The sequence below is a fragment of the Squalius cephalus genome (genome assembly GCF_949319135.1).
Source record: "Squalius cephalus genome assembly, chromosome: 21".
Classification (NCBI taxonomy): domain Eukaryota; kingdom Metazoa; phylum Chordata; class Actinopteri; order Cypriniformes; family Leuciscidae; genus Squalius; species Squalius cephalus.
In genome coordinates, this window is record NC_137142.1 from 13,451,218 (window position 1) to 13,477,663 (window position 26,446).

The following is a 26,446-nucleotide window of genomic DNA, read 5'->3' on the forward strand; positions in this document are numbered from 1 at the left end:
ATCATCAGAATTTTTGCCCCAATAACATTCCTCATCATCACTTTAATCTCATTTCTATCCGCTGTGGAGATTATTGATTTTTTAGGAGCGTAAAATTGTGCCTCTTTCAGTCTTTGACACAGAAGAGAGAGAGAGAGAAAGAGAGATTATTGTTCAGTCCCACAGAGATCAGTCTTGGCTGAAAAATGTTATGAACTTTGTAAAGAACCAACAACGGAGGCCTATATGATAAAATTTCAACAGACTTTCTACAAAAATAAGGATTTCTGTAATTTTTGCAGAATTTATGTAATGGTGTGAAATCCTCTGCCAGCTTGTAAAACTCCAAGAAGTAAACATTCAAAGAGTCTGCTAACCGCATTCTGTTAGCTTTTTAGATTTACTGTAACCACCGTTTGCTATGTCATTTGCATACCGCCTCTCTGATGGACTATTCTTGGCCTGTTTCCTTTTTCTCTCCACTGCACTAAAGATAACTCATCGAAACCTGGCTAACATATTTTAATCCTTTAAATTCCAAAATATATTACAAAACGTACTTTTAGGGCAAGAATATTATATATATATATATAATATATATATATAGATAGATAGATAGATAGATAGATAGATAGATAGCTATATTTATATAATATTTAATACATTTGTCATACAAAAAGAAAAGCAAAACAAAATGCGCCCTCACTAATAAGAATAAATCTTGATAAGTGCTAACAGATCTGTCAGGAAGGCTTCTCAATTTGGGCGGCTGTAATATAGCAGTGCGGCCCCCTGCTGCTGGGTGGCTGTTATGGGTTGAATTTTGGGCCCCACGGTGTGACAGCAAATGATATAAGGAGACAGAGAGAAAGCCAGTTTCTATTCACATCCAGCGGCAACATTAGCATATCTCAAACAGCACATCCCAAATGCCCTGACCACCTGTAGATGAATCTTTTTTCTGCCTTCTGATTATTTCCTAATAAAGTAGAATGTGAAAGGACGGGGCTGATGATATGTGTGGAAAATCTGTGTGTCCTCAGAGCTAAAGAGAAATTGAATGAGCCCAGCACACTCCACGCATGCATTGTGCTTGCAGGACAGCGCGTGGTCTGCCTGTAGAAGTGTCTGCGAGGGGGGTGGGCTACAGGGGTGCCGCCCACTGTGCAGCAGTTGGCTGTTGCTGGGAGGGGGCGGGGCTTATGGTGGACAGGGGAAACCAGTGGGAGGTGGGTGGGCAAGCTTACTCAGGGGTTGTCAGCTCATAGGGCCCTGAGTCCACTGTCTTTTTATACACTAGGTGCACTTGAGTCAAGCTAGAAAAGAGCTCAGCTCTGAGATCTTCCACTATTGCCTGCTACCAGGAGTTTCTAATAAACTGCAGGGCTACCAGAAACAAGAAGGAGGGAAAACCCAGCACAAACCCAGTCTTTTTTTCCTTCTCAAACACAACAAAAAGGATTAAAATTCTTCTTTTTGATCTGCTTCCCCCCATTCCCCTTCTGAATTACAGCAGAGCTTTAGGAGGATGGCAGAGCAGAAGAGGCAGGTGTCTCTGACCCAGGCTGTGACCCTGGCGTTGGTTCTGCTCACCTCAGCTGCTTCGGCAGAGGAGTACGACTACTACAGCTGGCAATCGGACAATTTCCACAACGGCCGCTTCTATGCCAAGCAGCCACAGTGTGTGGATATCCCAGCCGACCTGCGGCTCTGCTACAACGTGGGCTACAAAAAGATGCGTCTGCCAAACCTACTGGACCACGAGACCATGCCTGAGGTCAAGCAGCAGGCGGGCAGCTGGGTGCCACTACTGGCAAAGCGATGCCACGCTGACACGCAGGTGTTCCTCTGCTCCCTTTTTGCTCCAGTATGCCTGGACAGGCCCATCTACCCCTGCAGGTCGCTGTGCGAGGCGGTGCGGGACAGCTGCGCCCCGGTCATGGAGACCTACGGCTTTCCCTGGCCAGAGATGTTACAGTGCGAGAAGTTCCCCATCGACAACGATCTGTGCATTCCCATGCAGTTCTCGCCGGCTCACGCCACTCAGACTCCAGGTAGGACCTGCAAGAACACTGTGGTTTTAGATATAAAGATGACTGTTATTGATTCATTCAGTGAATATCAAAAATGAATTTACATAGGAAATTAATGCAACACAGATGTGACAATCCTGTACCTGTAAACTAAATTTTGGCAAAAGACTAAAAATCTAATTTTACAACAAAATAAATAAATAAATTCACGAGAGATGCATGAACATTTTTTTTTTCTTTTTAGTATTGTTTCTTAAACATTTTGATAACCTATAATAAGCATCAGTACTTTCTGATTTTAAAACCTCCCCTTTTTGCTTAAAAAGTACAAAAATTATAATCACTAAGTCTCCATAGATCTATACAATAAGGCCCATTAGTGGATTTTCTCTTGCTTTGTTTAGCCTAGAGCTCTAGAGAAAGTAAAATTAGGAAAAGCTCTTGGAAGGACAAAAACCTTTCACTATCTAAAGCAAACATCTCATGTGGAATGTGGAGAGGAGCGTTCCTGCTGCGCCCTGCCTCTCTTTGTTTAATCGTGCATTTAGGTTTCCAATTAGCCAGGCAGCCAAACCCTTTGGATCACTAATTAGTTGAAAAAGTTGTACATTACTTTGTCTGACTGAAACGAGAAGGACTATTGTAATAGAGAGAGGAAGGACAAGTGAAGAGAAATAGCCAGGAGTGTAGTTAATGCTCAGTTTGAGGATGGTGTTAAACCATATATACAGAACAATAGATTATCAAAAGATTATTATTCTTTTAATAAAAACATGTGGTGCCAAAGAAAAAAAAATTATAAAAATAACTCAAACAAATCTTATTCTTTGTCAGTTTGTAAAATGCATTCATTTTCTCAACCATTTGTAAAGATTAATGCAAAAATGCAACAAGTGATGCACAAATAAAGTCCCAAAACATTAAGAAATGAATGCATTACTGTATGCTGTGTTCACAATGAATCACATTTACTGTACAATACAGCTTTCCTTTTATTTAAATATAATATATGAATAAAAACTAACATAACACTTAATGATACTTTTCATTCAAAAAAAGTTGGGTAGAATAGAAAACTTATGTTTACTTAACCTATTTTTGGGAACATCTGGGAACATGCTGAAATGTAAAACTGTTTAAAAAATGTGAAATGTTTTTTTTTTTTCATTTCATTTGAAAAATTTCACATTTTCTAATAGGGGTAAGATGAGATGTTTGGGTTAGTCTGTAGTCATACTTAGCTTTATATATATATATATATATATATATATATATATATATATATATATATATATATATATATGTCTCCATTTACAGTAGTAAACATGCACACAAATTCTCTTTTCACTGCTAAGATTTGATGGATTACAATGTTCTCAAAGAAGGAAAAAAAGAGGCTTTTGAAAAAATGTGACTCCACAATACTGTTTTCATACTTCAGAATTAAGTAGCTTGGCTTCTGTTAGAAAAATAAGCTCCTTAAAATTGCAGCAAACTCAAGAGCAAGCAGAGTAAGAGTGGGACCTTCGAGACAATATCAATTACAGCCATAGCTGCACTGAAATTACATGATACTGAGAGTTTGAAAACTAGCAGAACTAAGCAAAAAGCTCTCTGCATCGCAGCTGGATGGGAAAGTAGCTCACGGGCAAGCGTTTACAGCGATGTGTGTTTTGGTGAGCGTGCACATCGACGTGAAACAGGACTCTAGAGATAACATGACAGCACAAACCCTCGTTTGACACGGCAAGTCGCTCCAGCCTGCAGCCGTCAGCTCCGGCACACAGGGACATGAAGAGCTGTTTTTTCCCCTGTGGTTTGAGGTGAAGTCCTGGGACGGGGCCCGTTCACAGCCAGAGCCACAGACATGTTTGACGGGCTGTTTCTGGAGATACATTCCAGTAAAACATTGGACAGTGCAACAAAAAGCCTCTTTAAACAATATTGTTCATTCTACAAATAGAAGACTTGTTCTTAACAGACAAATAGCCAAAATAAGAACCATTTTTATTGGCTCCTCTGAAAAATCCAGCATACGTCCTGTTTTATGACATATTTACCACTTAAAATCTGTGATTATAAAGTTCAAATGAATTTCAACCTGAATTTCAACCGCTTTAATTGTTAAAACATTTTCTCTCATCCCAGTTTAATATGCAGAGACAACTATGAGGTCATCATGATTTTGCCAAATAAGACATGTTCCTGCATCAACATCAGTTGTTGAACCGGGAACAACATTCCTGTTTAAAAACATAGTCCTAACCCTATCCCTACCCCTAAACCTAACCCTACCCATAACATCCCTAAAATCAGAGGGAAATGATAGGTGAATATAAATTGTGTAGAAGCCCTTAAATCTTGTTGTAAGCCTAAACTTGACATTAACTGTAAACCTATCCCTCTAATCTGACTGGTTGATTGGAATGTTGTTCCAGGATCAACAAGCACTACTGCATTGGTTCAGCAGTGGGGCGGGGCTATTTAGCTGACCAATGGCAGATGGGGGGCGTGTCTGTGAAACCTGTTTGAAAATCATATGTTTTGCCACTCTAGATTTTTTTAGGGTCTCCTTTTAATAATAGAACAGAGCAGACACAATTAATTAGGCTAAACATAGAAATGTACAAGATAAAACAAATCTACCAGCTCAGATTAGAGTGAATGTGTGTTCCATTGTTTGCAGGGTTCTGTTGAATCCAGAGGCGCTGCTGCCTGAGGGACGGCTTGGGGAGACATGTAAACCTGTCTCTGTCTCCGCTCACTGCAAATTTAAACAGACATAAATAACGGCAGTTTTTCATCCTGATTAATGTTTTATGTCCAAAGTGTTGCTGCTCATAACTTCATGGGTCCAAATGACCCATAAAATTATGACCTGTGCATAGTTTAAACAGAGCATTTCCCCCATGAACTGTGATACAGAAAGTCAGCGATGCAGAAATCACTCGGATTCAGAAATACCTGTAGGCTCTCTGAAGAAACTGTGAGGACTTAAAAAACTACATTTATATCCATGATGACAAACTGTGGGAAGGTCTTAGTGACAGATTGCATCACTTACGGTTTACTTGTCTTACTAAATATGAGATTTTACTCAAGTACTTTAAATGAATAATAGGGTTGACCGGTGCTAATTGTCTCAATTCACAAAAAACTCTAAATTTGGGTATATTTTTAAACATTAATTTCTGTATAGGTAGACAAACATAAAAAAAATAAAAAATAAAATAATAATAATAATAAAAAAAACACTATAATTGGACACTTTCATTATTATTGCACAGGGGAAAAAAAAAAAACAGTTATTTTTGTGACAGCATAGTGTGTAGTCACAACGAAACCTGACAGTCACACATTATAGGTTTTGTGTCAAATTTAACCTGTAAAACAGTGTAGTGTGGTGTGAACAATTTAAAATGTAGTATACATAATCATTTATGAAAAATAAATTGTTGTGAAAACACTGTTCAGGCTTTCCAGTTTCAAAATATACTTATATGACCCTACAACCAATAACTTAACTGGCTTTATTCAAGTTTTACCCAAAAAAATAATATCAACCTGAGTACAGTAAGTTACATAACTTTTAGGTCATCATTTTTTGGTCAGTACACTTGAATAAAAAACAACTGATGTTACCAAATGAACCACATTTTTAGGTTACCTGACAAAAAGATTTACAATGCAGAAACTGCATTAGAACTAAAGCACTCTTGCTTATTAAAAATATTTCTTTCAGAAGCAGTTCCGTTGAGTCCTTAACACATGTTTCAATGATCACAAGAGAGTATCCAACAGGAAATTTAAGGGAATACATTACAAAAAAAGTATTGCTCTGATATCACTCAATCTCTGAATTGGCGCTTCTTGCAGAAACTCGGTTTGCAGAATTACCCTCGCTCAGTCTCCTGACACATGCTTTGGCTCAGTTTCTACCAGGCATCCTGCCAGCGAGCCACCCTGCAAAACAGAATAAATCGCTCTGCTGTGCAAATAAGACATTTCAGCTTCAAGAATGCAGCTCACGACGGCCTGCGAGTACGAAACAAAAGTTTCCTCCACAGCACGCTCAGTGTGTGCAAGTCGCCGTCCACGTCACGTCTCCGTCCCGCTGAATGCTAAATGTATGGGAATTTCTGCTCAGGGACCAAATGACGGTTAAAATGTACAGAGGGGTTCAACTCCCCACGACCTGTGCACTGAAGCCTGGTGAACTTTGACCCCTCCCCTCATTATCTACCGCTATGTCTGTGCTTGAGGCTGGGGTGATAAACTCTGACCCTTGGTTTTTAACCTGGAAGGGGGAGTCTGGAGACGAGCCATGTAAGCTCTTGTTAACAGATGCTTTTGTTTTGTGAGCTCAAGGGAGAACCTGTGCTGAATAAATGACAAAATCATATTCGTCACCTCAGAAATCAGATATAACAAACTTCATTGTGTGTTTGATTTCAGTGGAGAACTTCAAGCTTTAGCCAATCTGGTCATGGTTTGTTCCATCAGACCCACCCCACAGAGATCGAACAGAGCTTTCTATATTTTTTCTTATATCTTTTCCAAATTTTCAAATGCCACATCCAGCATTCTTCCTCGGTTAAGCAGATTGATGATGTGATAGAAGCCCAGAAGTTTGGAACTGGACAATACACCTGACACTTATACCCGAATGTCAAAAGAACCATTATCAGACATCAAAGAAGAGATGGGGTCAAATTTTCTTCAAAAATGTAATAATAATAATAATAAAACCTTTACAAAAATCATTATATTCTACTGCTCAAACTTTTGGGGTCTTTTGGGGTTTAAGATGTTTTAATAATTCTGAAAGAAGTCATTCGTGCTCACCAAGGCTGCATTTTTTAAAACAGTAATACAGAAATATTGTCAAATATTATTATAACTCCAAGTCATCAGTGTCACATGATCCTTCCAACGCTATCTCACGACCAATTCGTACGAATTCGTACAAGTGATAAAAAAGTGGCTAATTCGTACGAATTCGTACGACCTCACTCGTACGAATTTGTACGATTTGTCTAAACCCACGTGATGGGTAGGTTTAGGGGCGGGGTCAGGGGTAGGTCATTCGTATGAATTCATACGAATTGGGCAATTCGTAAAATATGTACGATTTAGCAAAAATCGTACGAATTCGTACGAGTGAGGTCGTATGAATTCGTACGAATTAGCCACCTCGTATAATTTGTACGAATTGCTGTGAGATCAGGCTGGATCCTTCAGAAATCTTTCTAATATGCTAATTTCGTGATACATTTTTCAGCATTCTTTTATGAATATAAAGTTGAAAAGAATAGCATTTATTTGAAAAATATTTTTTTAAATAATGTAAATTTCTTTACTGTAATTTCTGATCAATTTAATACATAGTGTTGCTGAATAAAAGACTTTTATAAAAAAAAATAAAAAATAACATCCTTTAAAACACTTACAACCAAAGCAAAATTCTGATTTAAATAATGAGTCAATACAAGAGCAATCCTTCTTCCAAAATGTGTTCGTCTTACCCTGATTCACTACGGTAAGCCTATTATATGTGTCTATGTTTTAGACCTGTCGGGATAGTTTTCGCGGGAAATTGCGTACTTGCGTCACTCAACCATGCGTGTCTCGTCATATCCGTAAATAGAGAAAAGTTGCTCCGGCTACTTTGACGCGTGTATGGTGTGGTAGTGGCAGAGGTTAGTTGCTACAGCGAGCGAGAAAGGCTGACATGAACCTGCTATAAATCTCCAATCTCCAGGGAATCACCTGTTTAAAAAAAAAATGCAGAACAGATGACACTCTGCCAGCGAAAAGAGAAAACGACAGAGCTCGTAATAAAACGAGAATAAACTTTGGCTTGGATTTTTGTAGATGGCAAGAATTGATGGGTTTGAAATGTAAAAGTGATGCTGACATGACATTCTTATTACTTTATTTTAAAGGAAGTACCTTGTCTATTAATGGGTGTAGCTACAGCAATGTGTTCAACTAGTCAGCTTGAGATCCTTTCATCAAAATCTTAAGCCTAGAAATGAATGTTCAATAAATAATCAAATCATGTATTTTTAGTAATTAGAGGTATTGTTATTAAATATTATGTATAAATCCTATCAAATCCATGCAAAAATAGCTCGTATAACTTCAATCTGATGAAAATTACACACACACACACACAAAAAAAAAACTCTAATAAGACCCGCTCTAAACCATATATGGTTCGCCTTCACTTCCGGCCTGAGACGTGTGGCCTGGCTTGTGTGTCCTGAAACATGTGGTGCTGCGGGGCTGCAGCTGGATGCAATTAACCCTTTTCACTTTTCCGGGTTTCTCAGAAGCTGAAGTCGTTATAGTTGGGTAAACTTCTATAGTGGTGAATGAGAGACTACATTACTTTTATTTTTTGTGTTCCCATTTGCTCAAATAGCAAAAGAAAAACTCCACAATAGTGTTTTCACAACTTTCAAAACAGAAAAGAGAGAGAGAGTTTTCCCTCCCATATATTGAAAAAAAAAAAAAAAAAAAAAAAAAAACTTAATAATTTAGCTAGTACAAGGTGGTTTTTCAGGCAATTTGAAAAAGGTATAATTTGCAAAACTGCATTAGAAACTGTTTTGTTTTTTTGTTTTTTTGCATTTTCAGGTCACCTGGCATACGTAAATGTCGATCATTCTTTAAAGATGGCGCTGTATGTTTGGACAGAAGACGAGACAGCTCTTAATTAAACTCATAAAAGAAAAGAATAACGGGAATACTTGATTCTAAACAACAAAGAAATACCACAATTTATCAAGACCTCGAAGCAGATAGGAGGGAGAAACACCTCATACAGTACGTGACTGCTCTCAAGTATAAGGGGCTTTCCTAGCCATTAATCTTTGGATAACAGGCTTCCGTCTCCTTCGATTAATAATAGCTAGTGCTGCAACCCGGTCACACTAAATGCGTCTCTAAAGCACGCATTGTGTTTATCGTGCAATTTATACGCCAAAATGAGTTTTTACGTGCATATGATAGGCATGGGTAGGTTTAGGTTTAGTAGTGGTGTAGGGTACGTGCATATGATACGCATGGGTAGGATTAGTCGTGTGGGGTGCGTGTGTATTACACGCAATAAAGTGCATATCAAATGCACGCGAAAACTGCGTATCATATGCACATAAAAACTCATTTTCGCTGGCATGATTTATCGCGAGAGGAAAAAAAAACGTTTTAGTCGGATAACATCGGTTTTTACTAATTTTACCAAATTAAAACAAATTTTACCTAAATTGTAATTTGATGCAAAGGTATTATAATAATTACAAATGTACATACATAAAAAAACTGCTGGATTTATAATTCTGATGACCGTTAAAATGTGTCAGCAACTCATTTGCATTTAAAGATACATGCACGAAAACAGCATCTATTTGCCTTACCATTTTCTACATGCTATAATGATCTGTGGGCTATTTTGAGCTAAAACTTTACAGACACATTCTGGGGACACCTGAGATTTATATTACATCTTGTAAAAATGGAAAAAAGAAATCCCCTTTAACTAAGTTTAAAACTACATTAATTTTCCCATATGAGCATGTGTACAGTATGTGTGTTATACAGTAATTTAAGCCCACTAAACAGAAACCCAGTACCCCAGTAGGTGGCACGATAAACATCTGTATATCTACAGTTAAAAAATAAGAAACTATCAGCTCCAAGAAGGTCATGTAAATCTGTTTGCATGTTCCAGTGAATATTTTCACTGTCAAACTGCTGAGAAGAATGTTTTCACAGTGTCCTATTAAAAGCTCACCCGTACTTTTGCAACGAGTGTAAAATATTCTGGTTGACATTCAAATCCTGTTGTGGAGAGGTCAAAAATATTTTCCCCTTAGACTATAGTCCAGGTATATGCAGAACACACTGTACACACACTATCTGAAGGGATGTGATTTCACAGTGATGAACCACTGAAAGTTTTAATCTTGTTTCCCTTTCCTCTGTGAGGAAATAAAACTAGCAGCTGCCAAACCTCTCCCTCTCATGACTTCAAACACTGTGGATTAAGGTCCATTAGCACTGGCTTGCTGCCCCTACATGAGTCCAGCATTGCAATGAAACAGAGTTATACTCGCTGCACTAAACCAAACACCATATTAGAGCTGTTAGCATAAACAATCACATGAGAGTTTCATTTATTCAAACCAATCATTTTAGTAAATGTGAAACATTCCCACCCTTTATTTGTTTGTTTGAGTCTTCTGTGATTAACTGACTGCACTGAATCTTTCACTGAACTTACTGTATCATTGCTACTGACCTCAGATAACAGTTTATCTCATCAATGAACACCAATAAAATCTCAGCCAATATGACACAGCAGCACTGACTCAACCAATGGCCAAATTTGGGGGCGGGGCTATCTGTTAGTTAGACCAATGACTGACAAAAATACATGGAGTCAGGTTCATTTAATCATAATACAGTTACATTATATTTCTGACTAGAATAAAACCAGTTTTTTTTTTAAGTTACCGTCTGAAGCATACAGTATTTTTAGATTACCTAAAAATGTATTAGTCTACTTTAAATACCAAAAAATGTGTACTTATTGTTAATGGCTGCATTTTATGTTTAATGGTTCTTTATGAGACACTAATTTTTAACCATCTTTCCTTCCTTTACCCTGTAGTTTCGAAAGTGTGTCCACCCTGTGACAACGAATTGAAAGCAGACACCATAATGGAGCACTACTGCGCCAGTGATTTTGGTAAGATATTAACTTTTATTAAGACATCAAATTTGACAACTTAAATAACTCTAGAGTTGTGATCTCTTCATAATGGTAAAAAATTGTAATGAAAAAATTGATGAGAAAGCCTGCGGTTTGCTTGTATGGGAAAGCGGCCACTGTAATACTTAGGGTGAACATAAATGTGACATCATGAGAAAAAGCAGATAGAATATGAGGTTGCTCTGCTATGCATTGCATTAAATATACTGTGCAAATATGTATATAGCAACTCAATGCATTTTCATATTGATGTGTTTGTGTGTGTAGATATGGGCATCTATATATCATGTTTTGTGTTTTTATGTTTTTAGTGGGTGATGCCCAGATCTAGTTAGACTAAGGTTGTACAAAACTAGCCTCAGGTAACTCAGTATCGATACTAAATACCGTAGACTTGAACTAAACTGGCTCAGGAAACTTATTAAATGAAACTAAGGATGTCCATTTTTCAGTAATTCAGTGTTAATATTTGTCATTAATTTCATAATTTATTAGTTCCCAACAGGCGGCAGTGTATCCACAACAGTGCTCACAAAAATTCAAACTGCATCAAAAGACAATATAAATTAAACAAAAATACAACATTTCATGCTTCCATCATACAAAGAGTTGACTTTACTTTTGTTAAACATCCCATCGTGCTTTGTCATTAAATTACAGAAGGAAAGTTAAAATGCAAATTTGACAAATTACAACATATTTTCAAATTAGAGAAGATATCAAATTCCAAATAAATAAGCAAAACACCACAAACATGCAGCAAAGTGACCTGTTTTCAATACATGGGTCACATACATGAGTTCATATGGAATTGACATCCAGATTTAAATGGTGCTGGAGGATTCCTGTTCTAATAGTTTGGGATTTTGTATGGTTCGTATAAAAGTGATGTATTCTGACTAGAGGTCCATTGATCTGTCAAATGTGAATCTCTAGAATGAGTCTCTGGCATTGAATAAAAGAGTTTCAAGGTTAAAAGTCATCTGAAAAGCCTTCCCTATAGAGGGCCGAGGATTATAGCACTGTAGAGTCACACATACGCCTGACTTATCTTTGGCTGTGAGGCCTGTTTCTCTTGGATTTGCATGTATTTTCCTTGATAACTTTGACAGATGACACTAGAAAATATTGTTAGTAGTAGCCTGAGTGTATGTTCTAGATTTTACACATTAAAGTCAGAATATGAAGTGCAGAAATCTCAAAGAGAGTCATAATTTTTTTTTTTTTTCTAGTTCTGGCTTTTGAGAGACTCCACATACTGAAAGCATAATGCATGACAGGATATTACCGCTTGATTAATTTCTTCCCCTGATCTCCATTTTACTGGTACCTGATCACATGACTTGTTGTTTGTTAACTAGTGCTGTACAGTTAATTGTGATAGTAAGTTTAATAGTGTGCTCTATTAATCTTAGTTGGATGTTACGGCCAGTTTCCACAATCTAACAGTAATCAGTGTATTCAACACATACTGGACAGCAGCACACAAATATTTGTATATCAAATGATTTAAGGTTTGTGCATGTGCAGACCGCTGCCGAGAAACCTCTCCATTAGAGTCTATTCACTGGCTCTGAATACAGTTCATTTTAATATTTTATGTAGCGCTAAGGAAATCCATTGTTTTTAAGTTTGGTTTTGGGATTTTAAATGGCTTAGTTTTGTTTATATCTGATTTGTCATTCTCCTTTTTGAAGAACCTTTTGGGAACACAATCATATGAGACTCTTCTGGGAGGGAATTAAAGCAAATAAGTTTTATGACAGACATTGGCTCAGGCATTTCAGAATGATCAAACCAACATTTAAGATGCTGTGCGATGAAACTGAACCGCTGCAAAGTCATGTGAGTTTTTGTTGCGCATTGAGGGATTTATTCGGTAAATGTGTTGCCATCATAGTTTATGCGCATGTCTTCTTATCGGATTGAAAAAAATGTATCTGCCTCAATGGAGTGCATATATTTTTTTTTTTAGTGCACATTTATAGAATTCATGTGCATCTTGGCCTTTTCAAGCGTTTTTTATGCAATATCCCGATTATGCTCATAAGAATAGGTGGATGGAAACATACAGGTCAGGTTAAGAACAAAATTTTAAGAGAATTTTACATCTGGGGGTGAACTGTCTCTTGAAGGTCAGTTCAAAGTAATTTGTTGTCCAGTTCAGGCAATCATCATTGGAAGAAAATGAAAGTAAAAAAAAAAAAAGAAGACCAAATACACAATACACCATTTTATTAGTATTATTATTATTTTTCTTGTTTAAATCAACTTTCCAATTTTCAGCATGTTGGCAAAACTATTTTCATTTTACAGGATAAAAAAATAAAAAATTGACCTCATGGGTTGAGACCATAGACTGTAAAAAATATGGACAAAGCGTCTGTGACGTCACCCATAGACTTTCTGAAGAACGGTTTTGAAGCCGTTTATGGGGGGTATGGGCGGCGCCATCTTGGAAAATCTTGTGAAATCCTAACCCCGCCCACCTTCTGGCCAATCCATATATGGGTAAAGGACGCGAGTCCGGTTATTCTGCAAATGGAACAGCGCGCGTCACTCAGCTCGCTCTGCTACTCCGGTTATCTATGTATATTTTAGGCAACAATAAAACGATATAAGTTATAAAACACCATACTGCCTCTTTTCGTTTTCATTTAAAGAAATCTTAAACATTATAGCCACACAAATGTGGTTCAGGCAACGCATATTGATTCACTGCATATAACGTTAGCCTATTTATAACAAAACGAAATATAAAAATAACCCTGCCTCTTTTCGTTTAAATATAATATAAAAATATTAAACATTTTAATATGGTCCAGGCAATATGTGCATTTGTACTAAACAACAGATGTTGCAGTAAACAACTATATATGTTGCAGTCTAACCATACAACGGTGAAGTTAAATAGCTTATAAAGTTATGAAACTTCACTTAGCCCTCAGCCAAAACGATTGGCCAGGGAACAAATTATAGATTCACGAGACCAAAAATCGCCCGTCAGATATACACAAGACGAATTATATCTCATGTTTAACCACTACAGAGTCGCCAGAGTCAGCAGCAAACGTCAGAAGGACTAGCCGAGGAAAGGCTGTTCCAGGCGGGGTACATGAGCGCCGAGCGCCCGGTGATCGCCTGCATCTCACAACCTGGAAAAAATTTTCATAAATCTTTATAAATAAACCACAGATTTGAGCTTTAAACAACTACATTCTCGCCTGAAAAACTCTTAAAACTACATTTCATGATACAAAAACAGTAGTATTATATTTCAACTGTATATTAAAAAATGGCGCTTCTTATGTTGTCATTCTCCTTGGCGCAGCCAATGCTCGTTATCAGCTGTCAATCAAGCTGTCAATCAAAGTTAACCACGCCCTTATTTGTCATACATTTTATATCTAAATACTATCTAAACTAACGAATTAGAAAAAAAATCACCCCCCTCACAGTTGTCAGGCACTCGGAACCTATTGAAAAATACAATAAAAGTCCACGGGACCAACCTGTAAAAACATGAATTTATGCTGTGAAAACGGACATTTTAACATGGGGTCTATGGACATTTGCTCCCTTTTGTTACCTGCCCCTAGCGGATTTTCGATGTATTGCAGTTTTTCGCACTTCCGGGTAGGCTTCATTTTTCAGATTAGAATGTTGCCCCTTGGTTGAGACTCACTTTTTTCCTCCTCCTAATTGTGATTTTGAGCAGCCTGAATGATCTTTAATCACCATTATATAAGGAAGGCCGATTAGGGTAAAGTTCAGCAATAGAGACTCTTTTCTTTAAAGATTCATCGTAGCTCTGCAGTTTGAAGTTTTGAGTTTAACATAATCCAACAATAATCACAGCATTACCATGGACTGGCTAATTATATAAACAGTGTATATTCCAGAATTGCTTCAGTGTGTATGTTGGTTTGATATTTATTAATAGTTTTCACTGGCTAGGCTAAAAAGTTGATGCAGTTCAGTTATAAAATAGAATAGAAATTATTGTAAAATCATAATGTTCATTGTTGTTTTTGATGCTACTTGCCATTCAGAATATTTTCAACACAACATGCTCAATTGATAAAAACTCCCAAAGCCTTATGGACATATAAGTTTTGGTTTCAGAATTATTGAAAGAAGGCTGCAAATACTCGGCGCAACACTTTTCCTCATTGCCTCACTTCATCTGCTGTCAGACCTACTGCCAGCAATTTAAAGCAGCTCTTGTGGTTTTGGCTTGTCACCACGATATTGCCCAGGCGCGCTCACTCCTCACAAGCATTATGGGTCATGAGCGATCACCTGAATCAGAGAGAAAAACCCCATGTGTAGCTGAACTACACTTAGGTATGTTAGCTGTATGGTTTTTGCTAAATCTCTTCCAATATATTCAATCTATCTGATATGTAAAGAGAGACAATGTCATATGAAAGCTGATTTCTCCAAAAAGCGTAAATAAACACTGTGGCTCTGAGAGCCTTCAGAATTTTGTCCTGACACAGTAACACTATATTTTAAGAAACAAGACTTCACATGGACTTAAACGAGGTACCCACGCCATAATTTAGAAATTATTTGATGTGATCTGGGAAACCCGTCGGATGTCGCGATGGTACGTTTTAAGGTCAATTCAGGTCTAATTTTTTTTTTTTTTTTTTTTTTTTTTTTTGGTCAAAATTGGGTTTTCATTACATTAATATTCTATAACATCTTGTCTATCATCTCTGAATATATCTTGGCAAAATTCACTAGTTTAGTGCAGAAAAATAGTAGCCTGGCAAGCCAGACCTACATCAAGATGTTTGGTCTGGCAACTCACCATAGACACGCTCACTCCGAGGGGCGGGATAAACGGCTGTCTTTCAAATTCCCTCTGCACGCAATAGGGCAGCGCTTCAACTAACCAGAGCGTTTTCCCAACAGCGGAGCTAGTTGATAGATTCAACTTTTGCCATATTTGGCCGGCAAAACGACAAACACATCTTCCTTTTTTAAGAATGACTTAAGTGCCGTTCTTTGCTCTTTTCTCAAAGAAAAACTTAACTCCAAGTCATCCAGAGTCGCGGACAAAGCCGATTCGAAAGACTGTTCTCCAGCAGCCGTCATTCTTTGTTTTCAAGTCGCAGGCAGGTAACCGTCGCAACTCTGTCGTCATATGTTAAGCCCACCCCGCCTACTCTATAAGTGACGTGATTGGCCTGACCCAATTTAGGTTTTTCCAGCTCAAAAGTCTATGGAGAGTTGCTACACTGCCCTGGCTGCAAAATACATTTTGCTGCATAGGGTGCGTCTAGATTTCTAGGCTAGAAAAATAGCGATTTATAGTGGCAAGCTGAAAAGATTGTGTCTTTCTCTTTAAAAACACGCATGGCGGAGCAAGTTTTTTTTATTTTTTTAATCCAACGTTATCGTGAGATGCGGAGCAGCAGAGCACAAGAGAACAACGGAGTCTGAAGTAACTGCTCACTTAAAAGATCTTGCTCGTCTCTCAATTGTCCAATTTCAAAACGGTTTTCATGATGAATTTTGAGTTCGTAAGCTTTCAAATGATACCTATGATGATGATTACTAAAATATGTGATATGAAAAAAAGACAATAAAAAAAGAGTGCCAATCCCACTAGCAGGAAATGACAGTTAATTAAACTTGTTTTTCTCAAAATTCTGTTCCTGAAAATCATAGCGATGCAGCCGACTTAAGATAACCATAACTTTTGTTACCCACAACGATGAAAGAAACATAAAACATGTAATAGGTAAAATTTCACCATGTGATGGGTTTTCCCAGATCGCATCACATTTATAGACTTGGCACTTTTGGCTTGGACCACTAAGCAACCACCAAGCAATGCCCTATCAACCATCCTAAACACCCAAGCAACTACCCACAATGTCTGCAACCATATTGCATTGGCCTAGCTAACACATTCATTAAATTAAAACCTTCTTGTAATTGTGGCATACTCACATTTTCTTTCGATTTTTCCTTCCCTCATTCTCTCAGATTGAGTATAGACCTATTCATTTTCAGTGACTGTGGGATTACACATTAATCATACACACTCTTTTTAATTTGATTTTTTTTTTCTGGTATTTGATTCTTCAGTAAGAAATCTTATAGGATCTCAATTAATATTTATTGCCAACCAACACCAAATATCCCAAAGCAAGTGAACTGAAACGGTTATCAGTGAAACCATTTAAACATACATTCCTGCCCTTCCAGAGATGCATGCATGTTTATGATAGTAGACAAGGAGCCTAGCTCACACTGAAGATGCAGGACAAATGTTGTCATTGATTAATGTGCTCTCAGCACGTTTGGATAAGTTCTGTTTCATAGCATCAATTACAGATTCTACTCGCTACTTTCATGTTTTCAAATGTAACTTAGAAACAAGAGAACCTGGGAATGTGGATAACTTTGACAGTCAAGTTTTTTTTTTTTTTTTTTTTTTAAGCAGGTTTGCTTCTTTATGGTTTCTAAAGGGAAAAAAACCAGACCTGATCCAAACATAAATTGAAGCTGAAATTTCTGTACAAGAGCAGTGCAGATTCAGGAAGAAAATTGTGTCAGTGGTAAAATTTAGTCATGCACCACCAAAAATTGAATAATATATATATATGTATTTTTTTTTTATCAATAAAAATATGTATTTATTTGATATTCCATGAATTCTTAAAAAAAAAAAAAAAAAAAAAATTCATCAATTTCAATTTCATATTTTGTGGTCATAGGATGAAAATAATAATAATAATAATAATAATACATTTAAGAAAAACCTTAATTCCAGTATGGGTCATTTTGACCCCTTTTATGCTTTCGTGTAGTTTTTTGGTTCATGCATTCATCTGAAATGAGGTCTCAGGATAAACTTGTTGAAAATTGTTGAAATTCTCCACAAAAACAAAACAAAAAACAATTCTTAAAAAAAATATTTAATATGAAAATTTCAAAAAACGTTCAAAAGAGGCTGGTTTAGTGGCTTATGTGGACAGGCTACCGAAGGTGTGTTCACTTTTCACATCTGTCTTTAAAACTTTCCGTTCCACTCTCCGTCCTCTCCCGGGTGAGAGCAATTAGTGCCGTCCATGTTTAAATGATGCTCCTCCGGGGAGGTGTAAACTATTCCAGTGCTCTGGATAGCCTTGGTTCTTCCTGTGTGCTCGTTGTGAAAGGTCTTGTTGCTTGAGACAGCAAAAATATATGGGAGAACCGGAGTGTGACCAAGGGTCCCATGAGAAGATTTCCCATTTTTTCCAATGGATAAAGTTAAATGACAAAGTACCCAGACCTTTTTTCCAAAGGGTCTTTCTGGTCTTTCCTTGGTGTTTTTAAAGAGATAGTTCGCTCGTAAATGAAAATTCTGTCATTATTTACTAACCCTCATGTCTTTCCAAACTCGTATACTGTTAGTTGTTCTGCAATTTTATTTTACTTTTTTAAATAAAAATTATCTGACACTAATAAATATTAATGACATTTTGGGTGAACATTATGGGTTTCGCAAACCTCTGGGAGTTCACGAAGGGGGTTTGTGAGTTGATGAAAAGCTAATAATTAATTAAACATGTAAAATTGAAATAAGAAAAAAAATAAACAAGTGGATGTGTTAAGTTATATAAACTATTGAAACGTGAACTAAAAATCTCAAGGGGTATTTCAAGTAAGTATTTTACGTCAAATTGTGGCTGAACAAACTTATTTTGGGAATTCCTGCTCTAAGTTTCTTTCTTTCTATATTTTATCTACAGCAATCAAGATGAAGATTAAAGAGGTGAAAAAGGAAAAAGGTGACCGCAAGCTTATCGCAGCACAGAAGAAGAAGAAGGTTCTGAAGATGGGAATACTGAGGAAGAAAGACCTAAAGAAGCTCACACTATACATCAAGAATGGAGCAAACTGTCCCTGCTCACAACTGGACAATCTCGGGAGCAACTTCCTCATCATGGGCCGCAAAGTGGACCAACAGTTACTGCTCATGTCCATCCACAAGTGGGACAAAAAGAGCAAGGAACTCAAGTTTGCCATTAAATACATGAAATCTCATCAGTGTCCCACCTATCACACTGTCTTCCAGTGATCAATGACTCTTCTGTCTGCGTCTTCCAATAACTCTTTCAGAGACCGTATCCATGCCTAATTCCAACCATTAGTACAGATGTATTTTATTACTCAAGAAATGGCTTTTGGAAACTGCTTAGGACTTAATTCATCATCAAGTACAGCTACATTTTATTGGCGACTGTATCTACATAAAATGTATTGTTTATGAAGCAATCAGCACACTTACGACGCTCATGCATATTTTAGTGAAATTTTCCTGGTTCCCTCATTCAGAGCACAAGCTATGAGACTTTTCGGAAAGACACTGACAACCCTTTCGATCAATGTGAGAAAAAGAGAATTGTGAACAAGAGCTTTAAAAAGTGCACTCATATTTGATTTCAATGGCGAGATTCCACAAGCAAACGAAACAGAACAAGCATAGTGCCAACTGGTTTTTATTTGTATCTTTCATTTTGTAGATAAGGAATAAAAAAGTTTTTATGTACTATAAAGATACAATCGTGATCATTAGCACCAGAATGTGACACGACTCCAGTTAGGGCTTGAAACTTGGGAGGTAAGAAAACTGATGGATTGAAAAGTGTTGGTCAGGATGGCGGCCCAGATACGTCAACCGCAGCCTGGACCATTTCTCTGCTCTAAGAGCGCACATCATTTCAGCTAAGCTTATGACAGACTCTGGAATCGTTCAGTAATTTTGGTTGGTGAGGTGTTTTTCATGCTTTCTATACAGTATGCAACATTATTTTTTACTAAAAGTATTATATATTGCTACAAATATGCAGACATGGTATGGAAAGAGCCTTCCGACTTTACATCTCACTGTAATAAAAGTTCAAATCTAACTGTGCTAGTTCTGTTTAATCAGCCATCACCTTTTAATGATAAGGTAATATTGTTGATCACATCACAAGAATTTCATCAGTGTGTATTTATCTTCAGGAATTAACAACAGTTCAGCCAAAAAAGCTTTCTTGTCATTTTAAACCTCTATGAATTTCTTTCTTCTGTGGAACGCAATAGGATATTTTTTTCAGAAAACATATTACAGTTTGGTTCTGTCCTGTGGCGGCTCATCAGGGGAGGCACACTCTATACAAAATGTTTAGGTAAAAATGGGAGAAGGACGGTTTAGTGTTAATAATATCCCCAGTTTTCATTCAGTCTCATAATTTGTGTTTCTTGTTTGTAATTTCACTACTTTAACACCATAAAATTAGCCTGGGTTTCCCCATACTGCCTTGAGCAGCGCGATTTTATTCACGCTGCAAGGTAGTCTGGACACCATGGACTAATTTTTCCCCTGAAATAGGGAACCAATCACAGAACGGGGAGGGAGCAGGAAGACGATGACGAAGTATATGCGACACACCGAAGCAGTTTGTTTATCTATGGATCCAACATGACAGACGTAAAAATATATGCATATTTTTAGGAACACATCTACAAAAATATGCCTGTATTTCAAGTTGATAAAATAATTTAAAATCCACATCAGTTTATTTGTGCCGACGCGCCACGCCCTCCCAGGATCTATAACGTTACCAAGGCTACTTCAAGTTCCACTTTTAAAAATGCATCACAACCGCGCGCGCGCGTTCTGCTTGCAGTCGTCGAGATAGATGCTGAGGAGTTGAAGAAAAGAATAGCTAGTGGAGATTGTAAAGTTGTCGACAATACGTCATCAAAAATCAAGTCTAGTGTGTGGGAGAAATTTGGAGTTATCTGAAGAGAATATTGTGAAAGGCTTTGCTGCAAACATTTTCGTGTTGGATAGCCGCAAATGTGGAACTTCATCCCTGAGGAAGCACGCAGATAACTGGTAACAAAGCCGTTCTATCGAACGGTATTTTTCATATTTAACACTGTTAGTATGTGTGGTGTGCAGGGTGTGTTTGAACCCAAAATTGTCAGATGTAGGCTAGACGAAATTGTGTGGCATATAGTGTTGTAGCCGCGTCTGTTCGATTTGTGTGGTAACGTTAGCCATGTTCTTCATGTATCGGCCTTTTGACAGCTTCGGCTGAAGTTGTCCTTAATGGTCGTGTAATAACTTCTGTATGACCTGGCAATAAAAATGTTTGTAAGTGTGTCTATAATGTGATAGTCTAAACTGATTTTATTTCGGGTGCGGGTCGGGTGTCGGTTCTATTTTAAGCGGGTCGGTGCAGATTTTTATTAGTGCTGCTGTTGGAAAACGGGTCAGGTGCGGATTTACAAAATCGGACCCGTGCAGGACTCTCTGGTGTACACATAAATCTGACCCATCGTCGTCTTCTTCGTTGAATATCTGTCGCTCTACATACGTCATCTGGTATAATTTGAAATGATTGGCTATGAGCTGCGTACAGGCGCATTTGATAGACATTCGTAGCGCCCAATAAACGGCTCTGGGCATTCGTAAACCACGCCTCAAATACGAGAAAATGTACATGTGGTTTCCAGACCACGTCTCAAAGAGAAAGTGGTCTGACGTTAGCCAGGCTACCATAAAATATTACTGAGGTCAGAACCACCTCTTCCCCAAATCTGCTGATGTTACAACTGTTCGGAAAACTGTTCTAACTTGAGGGGATACAGAAGGGCAGGGAGAGGCAAAATCCATAGCTGAAGACTTTTGCCTCCATTGGTAAAAGAAAAGAAAGAAAGCCAATCACTATCAAAATCACTAATTTCACTTTCAGCGGTTAGAGTGTTGATAAAAAATAATAAAAAAATGCATCGCAGAGAAGGCTAGCTTCCCTTGGTATATCAACCAATATTAGTTTGAACTGCTAATGCTGATAATGTACTAACTACCTTAATTATAGAGAGTAGAGATATTGATCAGAAAATATTTGATCGACACAATTCGTGCAGATTAAAAATAAAGAAGCCCAGATATAAGTTGGCAATCAGCTTCACTAAATGGCGGCATGTGCTCTTTTAACACGGACATTTAAAGGGACAGAAGGATGGATTTTTTCTTCAAGTGATGGGCTAGGTGAGTGAAATTATATTTATATTGTATTGCTGTAAATTTTCTGTCTAAAAGTGACCAAAAAAGAAGAAGTTAAGCAAAAAATAAAAATCAATCAATCAATCAATCAATTAATCAATCATTGGGAGAGCATCCCCAGACTGCTACAATTTAGTGAGCCTCCTTTATTTTAAAACCCACCACCCACAACTGGTCCTGTCTGGCTTTAGAAGACTTTGAATATAGCATAACATTTGTACAAACCACTTTAATGATTGTTTTGGTGCCTTATGGTCATGTTTGGAGTTTGACAGCATATTTACAGCATTGAATGAAACAGAGCATTCCACAGAAGAAAGAAACAAATACAAGTTTGGAATTACATAATGGTGAGTAAATGTTGACAATTTTTTTTCTTTTTGGCTGAACTAACCCTATAAGGCAAGGCACTATTCATTTAAAATAATGACACTGCACAACATACCAAAACCACAAATGGAGATGCTATGAGCTAAGTCTAAAACAGGAAATATTTATCAGATATCTAAATCACCATAATCATATCAAGATTATGACTCTACTGTACATGTGTTTCCACTTGACAACAGTTACTCTTAAGAACAAATCTATGTACCAACCTGTTTAAACAAGAAAAGAAAAGACTAAAAGAGCAAATGACCAATTCAGTGCCAATCTCTGTAAATGTGAATATGAAAAAAGCAGTGGAATTTATCTGAGATCAAGGTGCAAATGCCTCTCTTCCTGTAGATGCTGGCATTGTGGATCATGGACAAGCAACCCCTCATTACTGGCCTATTGTCTACAGGGATCTTCCAGCTCATGCCACCCCCACTCTCACATTCAAACACTCTCCACACAGCTTACATCAGACAGATCCAAACACCACAGTCTGATCCGGGCTCTCTCACAGGTTCTATAGTCTCACAGTTCCTTCTCAAACATCAGCTGATCAGCATAGGTGTTACAGACAGATGTCTGCTGTCCAATTACAGGATGTTCACCAACACACAACTCACACACTGCTCTTTGCAGACACTTACCGTCTTTAATTAGGTTCCCATTTATACATGTACTTATATTTCTGGTTTAACACTCAAGGATGATGTAGAAATATGTACATTTACACAACATGCTTTTACATGGTTTGGCTACATCTGCTATGCATATTCTACAACATTTTAAAATAATTAAAAGTAGCATGAACTGAAGATTCAATCCCATTTAAAAAAAAAAAAAAAAAAAAATATATATAATTTTTTTTCTTTTTTAAATGCATGTAATATATTTTATTGAGAAGAATGCGTTTCTTTTTTTTTTTTCTTTTTTTTTTTTTTCATTGTTTTGACCTCGTATTATTTAATAAAATGTCTCTCTGGTGACTTATGCAGGACTTCTCAAATTATTTAATCCGCTTAAACCCCAACCGCGTAAGCTCATGTTCATTTGTCACCATTTTGATTGCAATGCCCAAAATCCAGCTTGGTGAATATCAAGATTTTCTAGTGAAAGACCTTAAATTGTGTCGCTCACATAAAGTTACTGGATGCCTTTATATGACTTGGAATATAGAACACAGGTTGTGTTCTTGTCATTTTGAAGCTTGATCTAGTCAAGGGGTAGACAACGTTGGCCCTGGAGAGCCACTGTCCTCCAACCCTGAAAAAAAAAACGTATTAATCCTGAAGACATCGATTAGCTTGTTCAAGTGTGTTTCAATAGGGTTAGAGCTAAACTCTGGAGGACAGTGGCTCTCTAGGACAGACGTTGCCTACCCCGATCTAGTCACAGTCCCCATCCACTTTAATTCTAAAAAAAAAATTAATTACAGAATTAAAATTTTGGTCCAAACTAACATGTTTTTTTTTTTTCAAAAACAGCTGCATACAACATTGAATCAGATTATACAAACTATGTACAAATTTGAAAGTAACGGACACATGCTCAATTACTCTGGAGAGGAGGAGAGGAAAGATTCAGTGAAACAAGAACATGAGATAACAGTGCTGGAGAAAGAGAGAGGACACCAGAAGAGAAAGAGTCTTCTCATAGAAGCTTATCAGACGGACAGTCCTGGCCCCTCCTTCTCATCGTTCTGTCAGCATCACCGCAAAGGTCACTTACCGTGATTAAAAAAGGCCTGATGGCCGCAGACAGGGGGAACAGGGCTCCGCTTTGTGCCAGATGACCGGTGATATAAACAGCCCACCACACCAGCAATCAAAAGATAATTTCGACTCTCTGTCAGCTTCTGTGTCATACTGATTTCCCTGAAAGGTTAATATCACGGGGAATGCAGGGTCCAGCCAAGAGCGGCCCCCAACCCCTCACTCTCTCTGGTTTTATCTCACCCCAGTAACCTCGGATCCATCAGCAGGGATGGAGAATGGCGCCTTTGTGTTGTTCAATTGCTGCTACTGTGCTTGCAGGCGCGTTGTAGTAGGTTGATTAAAAACTGGCTGAGAGACCAGCAGACCCTCCAGTGTCGACATGGAGGGACGAATTCACCGGACCTGTTGTGCCACTTTTTGGGTAATTCAGAGTGCAAAAACCTACGTTTTAATCACTAACCCTCCACAATCATTTTTAAACCAGGCACTAAATGCAACCCAGGCTCACTGGAAACACTTTCCTGAGGCGACAGTTCAGAACAATTATATTACATTGCTTCTTGAACATTTTGCAACACTTTTAAAGTGAAATGTACAGTGAGTGCATGGTGCTAAAAGCAAGTTCAGCTTTATATGAAACATTGTGACAGTTTGGAAATGAAACGTCCAGTGAGTGATGCTAAAAGGTTAATCCTCTATAATGTTTGAAAATAACGTACCACCTTCACCAAACCCTAACCTAAACCTAAACGATATATTGTGAACAAAAGCAAACGTGAGATATAAATGCATTTGCTGAAGTAACCATGCCATTGAGCTCTTTTATCGTGACTCGTGTTTCACAGGACTCGCACTTAGTGCTTTACATTGCGAGTGCAACGTTGTACCAACTGAGCTACCAAGCAAGTTTATTACGTCAGAAAAGCCATACAAATGGAGCTGGATATGTGATGTAAACATCAAAATGTATTAGTTTACATACAGTATCATGAGCTATGGTAAAAGTGTTTTGAGGTCATAACATAGTACCGCATTTCTGTCATGACAACTCTCAGGAGATTGGTATGGTAATAGAGCAACACCCCGGTATTTGTTTGAAAGTTGAGCCGCAGCTCATTGGAAGCTCATGATGAAACCGCAAACAATCAGCTGTGCCAAGTAGATAATGATGTGATCACTACCAAATGAGTCAAAGACTGAAAAGGGATAAACATTGTTTTATTGTAATTTACTGTTCATTTCAGTTGGAAATCGCAGTAAATTGAATGTAAAGGTGCATTTTTGCAGTTGCAAAATTTAGATTTAGACAAAAAACATGACCAAACAAACAGGTCAACATCAGGTTCTGAAGCAATGACAGCTTTTAGTAATTAATTAAATATGCTTAAATACGCAGCACACACACATTGAACCTCATTCATGAAACACAAGCAGAACTAATTTCCTTGCAAATTGTTCATAAATCCATTCTTACATAAATTACTGAATGCAACAATTTATGTAATAATGTTTTTAGATGATTTGCACAGAAATTCGTTCTGCTCATGTTTCATGAATGAGGCCTGATGATTACATGTAAGACAAGGAATTACAAACAGGATGCTTTTGAATTATGGCAGCTGATTTAAGCTGAAAAAAGCTCAAGAAACACTGAGATCAGACTGTTCTTTCAGTCAAACGTTTCAACACAGCCTGTTTGACTATCTATAAAAAATTCATAATTTATCATCTGGCAAAGCTAAAATGTCTTCATAGGAGGTTCAAAGAAAGTTAATCTATTGCATAAAGCTAGAAACATCCCTCAAAGCAATATTTGTTCAGTATTGGGAATAACAAAAAAAAAAAAAAAAAAAAAAAAAAGCAATACTACTAACTTTTTCCAGCAGCATGAATGAAGTGTACTGGTTTTCACACTGGCATGCAATGCACTTGACGTAACAGTGTGATGAATGAACCAGAATTAATATCAGCCAACATATATTTTTATTTATTTTTTTAATATTGCATATTACATTATTACACATTACGCTAAGACATATTTACACAAAATTGAATTAAAAATAAGTTTGTATTTCTAAGAAGATAACTGGATGTCACCTGATAAAATCACATGACATACGACCATTTGAAATATTAAACATTAAATATGGCGTTTTCACTTTTTACTTTTCACTTTTTAGATTTTGCAAACAAATAATTCACTCAAGATTTCCTAACTGATTCACTTAAATTGACAGTTTGAACTGATTCACGTAAATGAATCACACTCGTCAACTTTTATACTTTTGAATCTGAATTATAATGACACCTGTTTTAGGAAACTTAGTGGGAAAATAAAAATCATATGAAATACTATGTTTCTTAATTATATATACTTGATTCATACTACAGAGAAGGCAGGACCTTTCATTACTACACTATAGAGACATGAGCATGTCTGCATTCCTGGACAAACGGGATGTGCGGTGAGACAGCTCTGCTTTGAGAGATGGGTGTT

General features: G+C 37.3%; 1 protein-coding gene across 1 annotated transcript; it reads left to right on the forward strand.

The window, feature by feature from the left end:
- Positions 1-1,223: 1,223 nt before the first annotated feature.
- On the forward strand, positions 1,224-20,958 carry sfrp5 (secreted frizzled-related protein 5). Its single transcript, XM_079855143.1, has 3 exons — positions 1,224-2,033; positions 10,690-10,767; positions 18,546-20,958. Exons 1-3 carry the CDS (start codon positions 1,508-1,510, stop codon positions 18,872-18,874), a joined length of 933 nt encoding a protein of 310 aa, XP_079711269.1. The 5' UTR covers positions 1,224-1,507; the 3' UTR covers positions 18,875-20,958.
- Positions 20,959-26,446: the final 5,488 nt, after the last annotated feature.

Coding starts and splice junctions, on each gene's coding strand:
- sfrp5 (XM_079855143.1), top strand. CDS start 1,508: ATGGCAGAGCAGAAGAGGCAGGTGTCTCTGACCCAGGCTGTGACCCTG. Junction 2,034..10,689: donor TCACGCCACTCAGACTCCAG/GTAGGACCTGCA, acceptor TTTACCCTGTAG/TTTCGAAAGTGTGTCCACCC. Junction 10,768..18,545: donor CTACTGCGCCAGTGATTTTG/GTAAGATATTAA, acceptor TTTTATCTACAG/CAATCAAGATGAAGATTAAA.